We start from the raw sequence: 12,868 nt of genomic DNA on the forward strand, positions 1-12,868 counted from the left end.
CAAGGTTCCCAGGGTGCTACTACAGGCCCTGGAAGACATGTCTTACTGTCTGTAATTTTTACTTGTATATATAATACATGACTTAGCTAGTTTTTACGGAGAAAAAATAAATAAATTGATAGCTAAGATAAATTTAAAATGATTACTAATAATATTATTTATATTTATATAGATTCATATGCACTTAATATTAATGTTTTTGGCAGGTTATGTTGTTTTTGATTTTAGTAAATTTTTTTAATTTGTTTTGAAATTTATATGAAGTTTATTAAAATTTTGATATATATATATATATATATAATTATTTAATGAATACTTTTATGTGATTTTAACTTGAATTGTGAAATATAAAAATTATATTAAAAAATAAAAATCATTTTTTCATAATAATTGTTATTGCAACACAATACAATACTATATAAATAGTATCCACATAATTTAACTAATTAATTACATAAAAATAAATACCCAACAAAGTATAAAAAACAAGTGTAAAATATATCTTTATATAAATTTAAAATTATCAATATTATCATTATTCAAAATTATATATATATTTTCAAACGAAAAAAACCCTTGATTTATATTATGTCTCAATCCATAAATTCAAAATATGTCTTTGTACAAAAACTTACATAGATCTTTGCACAACAGCCTAAGAAGTAAGAGGAAAAAAAAAACATATCGGCCAGAGTCTTTAGAAAGATCTAAACAATGCTAACAGCCTAAACCAAGGTAGGAATTTTTTTATATATATATACGCGGTGTGGGTATATATATGTATAAATAAACGCAGTGTTACACTTTTTAAACCATCGTTTCCCTGGTGAAATTGAACACGGAACGGCTCTAGATATATACATAAGCCCTCCTGTTTAAACCATCGTTTCCCTTGGTGAAACGGCTCTATATATATACATAAGCCCTCTTTAACACAACTAGCTGTGTAAATAGCCTTGAACAAAGTAGAGGGTGAAATACAAATCTAACAACAGAGGAGATATTGAGAGATGGCCGGTCCTCACTGCTTCGAGTCGCCTCCTCAACTAGATCCAGGTGCGGGTATTGGACGGGTGGAGACATTCCAACATCTGTCGGCCTACGTTACCGCTTCTCCCGACGCCAAGGCCGGCGTCATTCTCGCTTCCGACGCCTTTGGTACGTTAATCTCAGTGTTTAATTCTATTTTAGCTGGCTGTTTTTTTCGTTTGTTTCTGTAACTTCCTCATAGGCTATTGCCATTGCCCTTTAATCGAACTTTTGAGAACTTACCCGGATATTCAGACAAGTGATGACTATTGATCTATTCAGTAACATTTTGATGTTTGCCTTCTGAGTATCTGCTCTTAGGACATCACTAAAGTTCTACGTGCAAATGCTTTGATAGAGGGATGCCATCTTATTAAGGGGAGGTGCCACTTATTTAGTGATAACCTACTTTGTTTTGGAGGGCACCCGTTATTGTTCCTTTTAAAGATTAACAAGGCATTATTTTTTATCACTCTTTGACATCTTACATATTCACTTGTTGACCTATACCAGTCTCTACCAGAAGGCTTCTTTAGGCTTCTATACTAAACGTGGTGTCTCGGGACCAAATATCTATGCTCTAGAACAGGTAACTTGTTTATATAAGTTTATATCATAATTAAGTTGATGATGAAGAGTTTCAAGGTCTTAATCTCTGTTATTGAAATGACCTTCCATTCAAGTGTATGCATGCTTCTTGCATAAAGAAAACCCAGTTGCTCTTACAAGTTTACATGATGGGTGGTCATTTTAATATAGCCAACCTAAATTCATCTTAAACTTGGATCTACCAAGCGCTCGGAGGGATAATCAGGAGTTAAGATGGATCTAACCTTGTCCTTAATGTTTATGAGGAACAATTTCAAGTACTTAATGTTCATATAAATTTATATCATTATCAAGTTGACGGTGAACAGTCTCAAGGACTTAATCTCTGTTATTGAAATGATCTTCCATTCAGTTGTATGCATGCTTGTTGCATAAAGAAAAACCAGTTGCTCTTACAAGTTTACAACTAGGGTAGATGATGCTGGTTAACTTTAATATAACCAGCTTAGATCCATCTTAAATTCGGATTTACCAAGCTCCGAGAGGGCTCAAGTCAGGAGTTAAAATTGATCTAACCTAGTACTCTTGCATTCCATAATGCATTTCCTCGAACCTTTAAGTAGTCTTCATCATAATAAATACTATGGGCTATGCAATACCAAATGCTTGTAAACCAAGGTATTTTTATAGTTTAATGTACCTTTATAATTTTATAGCTATGTTGTACGAAACTTATAGGAACCCGGTGTTTCGGGATGTAACTGTACGTGAAACTCGACCGAAACTCAACCATTATGTAATCATCTATGAGAGCTAATATAGACTTGGGTTTCCTTTGAAATTGTCATCTATGGGTCTTATTCCCTTTTTTCTTACAAGATAATGTGTTATTCACTTATTTATAAATTTCTTTATATATATATATATATATATATATATATATATAAACATATATGACATTTCAACCAACGTTTCGGCCGACGTTTCCATTTTTGGGAGGTGACATTTCAAAACGTACCCATTTTGGAAACTATGAAACATTTCGGCGCTTCGTGCAACTTAGTTTTATAGTTAAAATTATAATTAATAGTTTTATTTTTATAATTTTAATTATCGATAAATTTATGTCTCTTATTTTTTTCTTTAATTTAACTTAATCTAATTTAATTTAATTTTTGACCAAGTCAAAATGTTTACGGGCTGGAGAGCACCTCTCTACACAATGAAATAGGAAAATATTGATCTTTGACTAACTAACAAGAAGGTTGCATTCAAATCTTATATAACCTTTCTATGGGCCTAGTAAATTTGGGATTAAGAACTAGTTTTAGTAAATTTGGGATTAAAATGGATTTGTACTAGTTTTAAAAAGTGAAGGCTCATTGTTCATTGCAAATGATAACTATCCATTCAAATTATTATTTTGCAGCCGTTTTTTATTACCTATTCAAACTATAACACATGAATTACACATGCAAGGTTTTCCTAACAGAGTTTAAAGACACCAATGCTGATTTGATTTATAGATTGAAAATTTTCAACCTCGTTTAACAATGTTCTAGATTAGTATGAGATATTTTAACATGACCTAATGACTTCCTATGTACGAGGCCTATGTGTTGTGTTCACTTAGGATGAATAAATTTACTACATTCCAAATAGGAGAAACATTGTACTTTGAGGGAGAAAGGAAACAAGATGACATTGATGAACATTTTAACAATAGTGAAATGGTATATTTTCAGCATAATGGAATAGGATTTTCATGTCACTGGGAAAAGTTCAATTGTGTAAATGGCAAGGATGAATGCCTACGCAAGGAAGAATACCTTTCAAAGTATGTAGCAGACAACAAAAGTCACTATAATATGTACAAAATACTTAGCATGACCAATAACATATGGAGGTCTTGTTACTCTTGCTGCCTACGCCTACGTACAGGTTAGTGAGAAAAGCCTTCAACCCCACAAGGTGTGCTTGGTGGCAGGGAACTAAGAGAAGGGGCCGTCACGCTAATCCTGACTCTCTCCGTTTAAGCTATCCCCTAGGGGGGTGATCCCTAAAGGAAAACTAAGTTAAAGATGTGAGTTTCTAGGAGAGTGTTAAAGTGTTATGGAATACTCTTAGAGATTTATGAGCAATATGACATCAAATAATTATGACAACCATCAATAGATGAGCATTCAACTAGTGCCATCAAATAAATTGCTCTTTAAGAAATGAAATTGCATTTGTTTAAAATGAAGTGAAATGCTTTCAAGTGGAAAGCCAAAGTAATCCTGAAAAGTGAAACAATAAACTGTTAGCACAAGATATTATAAATGATTTTAAGATGAACAAGTTTACAAATCAAAGCTTGGAAACTATCTTGCTCAAAAGGATACAATTAGAAATCTACTTGTGAGATTGAGATGATAAAAATAACTCAAATGTTAGACCAAGATGACAACATGCAATTAAGTTTGCAACTCAAAATAATAGTACTTGAAAGTGAAATCAACTATTCATGAAAATATGCAATTAAGTTACAAAGGTAAGCCAATTTCCAAGTAGAAGAAAATTAAACTTGTTGCAGAATTAAGAGATTACAATGCTTGCATCCAAAGTGCTTCTTGAAATGAGATTTGCATGTGAAACTTTTAACCATCAAGATAGCAAAAATTTGAGAACGTTGCAAGTAAATTAAATGTGATGAAAAAATGTTTTTGGTTTATTTTATTAGTTAGCTCTAAAGCAAGATTGCAATTGAACTCTAATCCTCCGACCTTGCCCTCCCCCAAATATTTGGATCTCATAGTGAGGAGTCAATAGAGGTAGAGGGTCCCTAAAAAGTTTATTCAACCAACTTAAGCTGGAAGTAAGTTTTAGTGATGCTTGGGCATGTAAGTAAATTAACCAAACAATGAAAATTAACTTGAAATGTACTTGCTTGACATGAAATAGAATGTTACTTTATGGAGAAAATTTGCCCAAATACTTTATGCATGTAGTATGTGTTTAATGGTGAAGCATAAGTAAACTTGGAACTATGTTCAAGCCAAATAAGATCAAGTAAAAAGTGCTTGCATGTAAAAATTCTGAACTTATTATGGACTTGAAACATGTAGTAAATCAAACTAAAATGGATGCGTAATGAGTGTAATGCATGATTGTGTCAATTCCCCAATTAAATGAGATGCATGCAAATGAAATAGATCAAAGATCAAGCTACCAAACCTTTCTAAAAGATGGAGAGATAGGGATACCAATGGGTAAAATCCACGCTCCCAAAATCAGAAATTTTATTAGTTGTTACAAGAAGGAAAAGACAATGAAGTCTTCTCTAAAATCCAAGGAAAGTATTAACAATTTGGTTTCAAACCATAGACCTTTCCAAGCTGAAAATTTTTGCAATTTGAGGCCCAAATAGGCTCAACAAAATTCAGATTTTGAAGAAAGAGAAGAGAAGATAAGCCTCCTCTATGGCCATCGCCAAGAGAGAGAAAGAGATGGCCAAAGGAACTCAGCCTAAAGGTGGAAGTAGTCACTAAATTCGAGCCCCAAGGTCTTGCATGCAAACTTGTAAGTAGTTTTTTGATGATGAATCCCGCAAGTAGCTGCAAGAGAACAAGTTAGAAATGGCTACAACAACACAACAAATATTAGCTCAGGAAAACTACAAAATATGTTACAAAATAATCTACAAGAGGCTAGGCCAAAGAGTATGAGCAAGCTCTCCTCTTTGACTAGCCATGACTTGGCTCTTTGAAATAGCCAAATATTGATAAATGAAGTGCAATACGAAAAAAAGGAAAAAAAAAATTAAGTTTGATATTTTGATGCAAAAAATAAGAGTTTTAAGAAACTTGAAAGAATCCCTGCAAGACACAAATAAGATATAGATGAGACTTTGGAGTTCAACACATGCGGGTTCTCCTTGAATATTTTTCAAGAATGGGTTGATTCCTTTGAGAATTTCCCCACGCTTGAAAAGTTTGACCAAAAAATGATTCCTCTACAAAAATTCACCACAAATCATTAAATCCACATGAAATTAAATAAGTGCAGTGGAAAGAGTTCCTAGAGATACATCTAACATCCACTAGAAAATTTCTTTTCCTAAAACAAATAAGTAATTCTTATGCTAATATGAGATAGCTGCATACTAACATAACTTGAAACAAGCATGAAAGAAACAACAATATGAGGAAATAAGTAAAAACATAACAACAAGTCAAGAATTTACCACATATGCAAGGAGAAGAACACCATCACGATTTACCCCAAAGACTGTTGTATTATATTGCAAGTAGTGAATACAATTCCGCAACGTCTCCTCAAGCACAATAACTCGTATTACATGATACAATATGAGAGCCCATAGCCTCATTATATAGAGAGTTGGGAGCAAATCCCAAGGAAGAATGCATGTGAGAACTGAACTTGGAGCAAATCCCAAGAAAGAGCAAGTCGAGTTCCAAGTGGAGATGATAGAGACACCAAGGCAAATCGAATTCCTCATGTGGCACCCAAAGAAAATCGATTTCTCTATATGGCATAGTAAACATATCCATGAGTGAACCAAAGCAATGAGATAACTCCCGTCAAACCAAATCAAACTCGAACCAAGTGTTTCCACCTCAGATGATGATCCCAAAGATGCTCTATGCAAATCCCTAGGAACTGCGTGATCTCCTCCAAGTGAAACTCGTAATCCTCCATGTGAAGTGCTAAGTGTAGAAGCACTCGAGCTAACAGTGAGAGAAGGCCCCACGAAATCCTTAGTCTAAATATTCCATAGAATATTCTTTTAGTGCATGAGTTCTTCTAATAAATTTGATTTTCCACATGTGCAACTGCTGCTTTATCTCTGAGAAATTCGATTTTGCCAAATAATGGTGTATTTATGATGCAGTGTACTCAATCATCTTCCACATGTTTTTTGACTCAACTCTTTGACTTAGGATAATTTCCAAGTCATTTCCACCTCATTCTATCACATGAAATAATTGATTTCTCTCTATTTTATTTAATTTTAGCCTAATTAAATGCTACAATTTCCACTAAATTTAGGAAATGTGGGTTTTGAGGGTCCAAAACACGTTATTAACCCCCAAAGTGTGTCATAGTACAAAGTTGAGGGTGAGAGGTGTAATTTTTATAACTCACACCCCATACAATTTCTCTAGACTACATTTATTACAATATAAATACATTTTTATTTGCAATTTTTGACCCGCGGGAAATCTAAAAAATTTAAAAAATGACTACCTAGACCCAACCAAATTCCACGAATTTTTGTGTGTGATCTAGTATGGTAATATGCATCGACTCTAGACATTAAGATGTGTTAGGGGCTCAACCTTCAAACTGTCACCCCGACTTTGGGATTAAAAGTGAGTGAAAAAACCTAGAAAATTATCCACCTCTAAAAAAGAAGGGATAATTAACCAGATAAAAAAAACACTCCAGGGTTTACTCGTTTGCTGATCGAGTCCCGACATCTTAGGCCTGTTACAGACACAAAATTCATCATTACTAGTATCACTTATTACAATTCCCTGCAGGATGTGGAATTTGGGTACAAGAAAGATGATGAGAAATATATGTAGAGTTTAAAAACTCTGTTGACTAATGATATCTGATGGTACAAGTGTCTTTTGGATCATCCTTGGGCATTAGGTGCCACTCCAGTGGTCAACATGTCTCATTTGTGAATCATCGCTAACTGTAAATCTTGGATATTGTATTGGGTTCAAGGGAACAAGGCACTGCCAACACTAGATTTAGGTTAACAGATATTTGTGTATATAACAGGGTGAGTTCACTATTTACCATTGATAGTTTGTGACTGCCTTGGTTTGGGTACATTATTGCAGATTTTATTCTAAGGTTGCATTGTATGATTGTGTGGATATTATATAGAGTTTTATATTTTAGGAGGACCGTGCATGTTGTGCTATTTTTAGTAGTTTTTCCATTTAGGTTTCCATATGTATTTCAAGGGGCTTTTTCTCCATGCATTGGACTGACATTCGGATTATGGAGGATGGATGGGAGGATGAGGACAATTACATGGTACTTTTAGAATCTTGATTTGACTATTTTTTATTTTTAGAGGTGTTATCTTCATCATAGGCCTATTCCTAGGAAGAGGCACACTTAAGCTAATTCACTCTCTTGAATTTTGGGTAGAGTTAGAACATAATTTTGGCATTATTATGAGATACGAGGTTGATACAATAGCCTTTTCAAGAAGTCTCAGATCTCCTCCATATTTTTCAGATCTTTTGATCAATTAGGTCTAGCCTTGTACATGAGGGTCACTCTCGGACTTAGAATTTCCTCATTTAGGCTACCTCCTCCTTTGGACACTACCAAGACGATCACCACTTTCTTTCTGGTGCTCACCACATTAGCCTCCATATTCATGAGATCCCGAGTGGGGGGTGGGGACATTTGACCTCCACATGTAGCGGTGTTGAATCCGGCCTCAATACAACTCCTCCTATTCTAGTAGATTTTCTTTCTCATCCAAATTTCAGCAGAGGGTTGCATCTTCTAGGTAGTGAGACATGTGACAATGCCACTCTTCTAGCCAGTCCTCTACTAGAATTTTATTTTCTTCAACTTCGACTAGTAGGAGAGATACATATTGTGAGTGTTGATTCTATGTATAGCAACTTCTCCTCTTAAGCTTTAGGTGACGGCACTACGGGATATGGGCATTCTTCCAAAGTTCTTAGTTTTTGATAGTGCCTTTATGTGGTTCCCACCTTTATATCTTCGTGCTGGATGATAGACTATAGACTTTAGATATTATATCGTATAGATTAGATCTAATTTTATAAGAGTAGTGTTTGCACTCCACTCTGTATTGATTATGATGTACCTAGCAGTCCTATTGATCTATTAATGGTCATTCATTGGACATTAATAAAATTAACTTATCACATCTTATCTTATCTACTTCTCTCTCTCATGCGCCCTACCAGAGAACTCTTTTATTAAATCTTTCACTATTTCTATCTTTCTTATTTAGGACGATAGTATTTCTACACCCCCAAGCTCATTCTATAAAAGCCATAGGACGATAGTATTTCTACATCCCCAAGCTCATTCTATAAAAGATAGGGGACGTAGTGAGAGCTCATGATTGATTATTTGGTTGACTTATCTTGTCTTCTCATCCCATTCTTTTGGTCTTGAGTGAGTGTGAGAGAGCATCTTATTTCGTAGGTAGAGGTCGCTCTTATCCTATTTATGTGATTCCATCTTTGAACTTTGTGAGAGAAGGTGATTTGGAAGTGATTTGATGTCCCCTAGAGTGCTTTGAAGTTGAAGTCTTCAAAATTTTTACTTGCAGCTTTGGGATAAAGGCAAAATCTGTTTTGGCAGCTAAATATCATTTGAGTGATGTGTCCGATTTCTTTACTTGAATTTTCAGAATCAATTGGCATTGAGAATCACTCTGCTCCATTGATTTTCTACTCCATCATCCACGGAATTCAAGGCACTACAGTTAGAAATAAATTTTTCAGAGTGATAAGCTCGCTGCTTCTGACATTTATACTTCAGATCTGCACTTTAATAACACTGGTTTGAGGTGAATTTGATTTGCATGGATTCCATGGCAGAATTTATTAATTAAGTGTAAATCAACATTTTAACTTGCTGTCCAGATTTATTTTACACGGATTTGACTTCTGATATTGACATTATGTTAAATTTTCTCATACTATATCTGATTTATTTTACTTCAACAATTTATTAAACTCCCATAAAATATTTATCTTGAATACTTCTGACCTTGTTGAAAAATAAATACACTAGTATATTAACTTAAAAATGCGATGGAAATAAAATTAAGAGGTCAATCACACCACCTCAACAAATTTACACCTGACACAATCTTTCTTCATTAAATTTCTTGGGAAAATTCTGGACTAGACCCATAGAGTGTTGAAGAATGTAATTAGTGTCGGTCTTCATAATTGTATTTGTCAAAAGAAAAAATTATTGTAAAAAAAAAAAATTTTTGAAGCATGATTTTCATGCTCTTTCATTTATTTTCTAGATCATAGCCTCCATTGAAGGCTTCTAGGTCTTGTCAAGAGAGTCATTGTCATATTTATTAGACACTTCTTGGGCTTTTGTATCATGTAAAGAAAATTATTTTTGAGTCAAAATAGTCATTTTGTCCCTCCTCACCAAGTTGGCTCTGTCCTAATGAAGTCAGCTTGGATTAGGGCTATTCGACCTAGCAAAATCAATATATATAGAGGCAGCTCGAATCATTTGAAGAACACACTCAACAAGTTCGATCTATAAGAGAAAGGGGCAGAAAAGAAGCGCGAAGTGGAGGAGAAAGAAGAAAGAAGCTGGGAAAGACAAAAATCAAGTACTTAGGCATCTCCTCACATGTGCGAAGTTTGCTAGGGTTTCTGGGCTAAAGCTGGGGCCAAAATTTCTGAATTAGTTGCAGGCCAAAATTTTGACGCTGGGGGCCGAAATTCTGGATTGAAGCTACATTTGAGGAAGTTGACACTTGGAAGTTTTGGCAGAGATCATCTACATGAAGGAAGGGCTGACTTGGTGATTGGAGGAGGTCTTTGTCTAGGTCTAAAGAGTCTTGGATTGTCTCATCTTGATTTGAATCTACTAGTGGAAGAGTTGGACTGGGTTTTCCCTTGTGAAATCCAAACTGGAACCCTATTGCAGCGACTAAAAATTATTCTCCTAATTGTAAATTTAATTTAACAATTTATTTACTGTTTGCTACAACAAATACTGAATAAATCAAACTGCAATCTACACAAATAAAATGCAGAACAATAAACGCTGGAACTAATGCTAGCACACACACATAAAATAACATAGTTATTTTTGGACAAACATCCTTGGAAAAACCCAACTTGGGAACACCGGTGTAGCAGCTGAGGGTTTTAATATTAAGCAACAATGAAATAATCTGAGTACAATCTAGATGCCGAATATTAGCAATCTTGCAGAGAAAATACTGGAAAAATTCTAGTGAGGAATTGTCCTCACCCCACTGGCAAATTCGGGCTTTCACTGCAGCTCCAAGTGACCTGTCCAAACTACCTCTTTGCTGGCTCTGCGTCACCCTAGCGCAGTCCCTTCTGTGCTTAGTCTGGATCAGCCTCTCCTCAAGGCGTCTAGTCTGTTGCTCTCTGGTAAAATGTTTCTCCTGGCCCCCAAAACCTCTGTCCAGCTTCTGGCACTAAAACTCGGCTTTCCCCAGCAGAATCGAAACTGCCTCTAGAGGCTACTGCGCTGCCCCAGTGTCAGCCTCTCTGTGGCTCTTTTGCCTCTCTGCAAATGTAGTCACTAGATCTAGAAATATTCCTTCGACTTCATTGTCTCTGCCCCTCTCTCACTGCTTCGATCTCTAGCTCTCTCTTTGGCAATTGACTGCTGCTACTCTGGAAATCGATCTGCTTAGAAATCGAACCTCTCAAGTGTCTTCTCCATCACCACATCGATCTCCTCTTATAATCCTCTGTTGGAGCACCAACGACCAAGATTAAAACTTAATCAATGGCTAGGATCATCTCTGGATCGATCTGTGTGAGTTTCTAGATGATTCTTGCCTTGACTTAATTAATACTGATTAATTAATCATATTCCCTAAGTTTAGACTTAGGAAATATTTAAAAACTGGTTAATAATCTAATTAAGTCATTTCTAGGCGTAATTTCCAGAAACAATTTATGGATTTTGGAGATCTCATGTATTCTAGCCTCTCCACAAAATTTCAAGGCTAGAACGCATTCGATGCTAAAAAAACTAACACTCCCTCTTAGAGAGGAATGTGTTCTAGTGCTACTGCACACCCTGTAGTAGCAACCTGTCTCTGCATCATCTCGTGTCACGTTGCTAATGTTTGGTCATATTTCCCACCAACCACTGCGCAACTTTGATATACGCTGCATCTGTGCTACTGCTGACGCTGCTGAACTGCTGCCAACACTTCATCTGCACTGCAACTCCCTCTCTTCTATTGATGTTGCAACTGCAACATCTGCAACTAAAAAGTATCCAAAATACGGAATCAACAGTGATCAGTATAATGCGTCTGTCACCCGAGTCTTTCACTGCTGCTAATATCTGCACTGTCACTGAAGAATCTATGTTGCTACTGACTCTGCACTGTGTCAACTGCATTGCTGCCAACTCTGCATTGCGCTCTCCAGCATATGACTGCTACTAGCCTCTGCAACTGTCACTCTGGCATTCACTATAGCAACAGTCACTGATCCATCCTGCTACTCAACACTGTGGGCCCCTGTAGCAAGGTATTGATCCATGAGGTGGACTCCTTGTTGATTTGGGGTAGCATTGGATGTGCTCTAGCCATGCAAGTTGGTGGAGAGACTAAAGCGCATGAGATCTCCAAGACCCAGAAATGGTTTGGGGAAATTCTTCCCGGTGAAGGAGATATTAAAATAATTAATACTTTTAATGGGTTCCTAAGTCTAAACTTAGGAAAATAAAAATATTAATGGGTATTAATATAAAACTGGGTTAGAAGGTTCTAAATGATATGGATCAAGCCAAATCTAATCTTAGCTATTGATTAGAGATGTAATTTCGGCCGTTGAAGACTCAACATAAAAAGTATAAGAGGAGGCTTGAGAATTAGTTGGAGATACACCAAGAGTGATCAGTCAGTTCGATTTTCTAGAGCGGTGTTTGCTAAGAGAAATTGAACCAGTGATCAGAGTTGCAGCGAGGGGCAGTGAGGGCAAGGTAGAGATAGTGCCGAAAGACCAGCGTAGAGCCAGAGAGGCAGACACAGAGCCAGAGGGAGCCACGCAGAGGCCAGAAGGCCCTGCGTGATTGATGCAGAGGTTGCAGAAATGACGCAGAGGCCCAAAGAGGTTGCGTAGAGCCTCAAAGGGTTGACGCAAAGGGTTTCAGGCTGACGCAGAGGCCAGGAGGGTTGACGTTGAGCCTCAGAGAGGTGCTGGAAAGGGTTTCGTGGAGCAGAATTTCAGAATATCTGCTTCCGAAGAGAGGTATTACTGCCAGATTATTTTCTTTGTTGGGTGAGCCAGTTTGGCACCCAGTGTACTCAAGAAAAGTTGCTTAATAATAAAACCCTCAGAACTGTTGCACCGGTTTTCCCAAGTTGGGTTTTTCCGGGGATGATTGTCCAAAAATAACGGTGTCCCTTGTGTGTTTGTCTATTTCTTTCAGCTGTTGATCTGTAGATGGTTGAGACTGTATTGTGTTTATTTTAATATTTATATGGTTAAATAACTTGTTAGTAATTAAAACAAGTAGG

At 36.1% G+C, this 12,868-nt stretch overlaps 1 protein-coding gene across 2 annotated transcripts in view; it reads left to right on the plus strand.

Annotated features, from left to right (window-relative positions):
- The first annotated feature begins 847 nt into the window (after positions 1-847).
- Positions 848-12,868, plus strand: part of LOC149203974 (endo-1,3;1,4-beta-D-glucanase-like) — a 235,109-nt gene continuing 223,088 nt past the window's right edge. The window contains exon 1 of one of the 2 annotated variants that reach the window (XM_089403645.1): positions 848-1,158. In XM_089403645.1, the coding sequence (XP_089259771.1) occupies positions 1,011-1,158 (148 nt within the window). In that variant the 5' untranslated portion in view covers positions 848-1,010. The remainder of the gene's footprint in view (positions 1,159-12,868) is intronic. The other variant, XM_089403644.1, reaches the window with a different exon arrangement.

This window comes from Pinus tabuliformis, chromosome 2_1 (assembly GCF_031772625.1).
Source record: "Pinus tabuliformis cultivar Carrire ecotype Pingquan chromosome 2_1, CPIR1, whole genome shotgun sequence".
In the NCBI taxonomy this organism is placed as follows: domain Eukaryota; kingdom Viridiplantae; phylum Streptophyta; class Pinopsida; order Pinales; family Pinaceae; genus Pinus; species Pinus tabuliformis.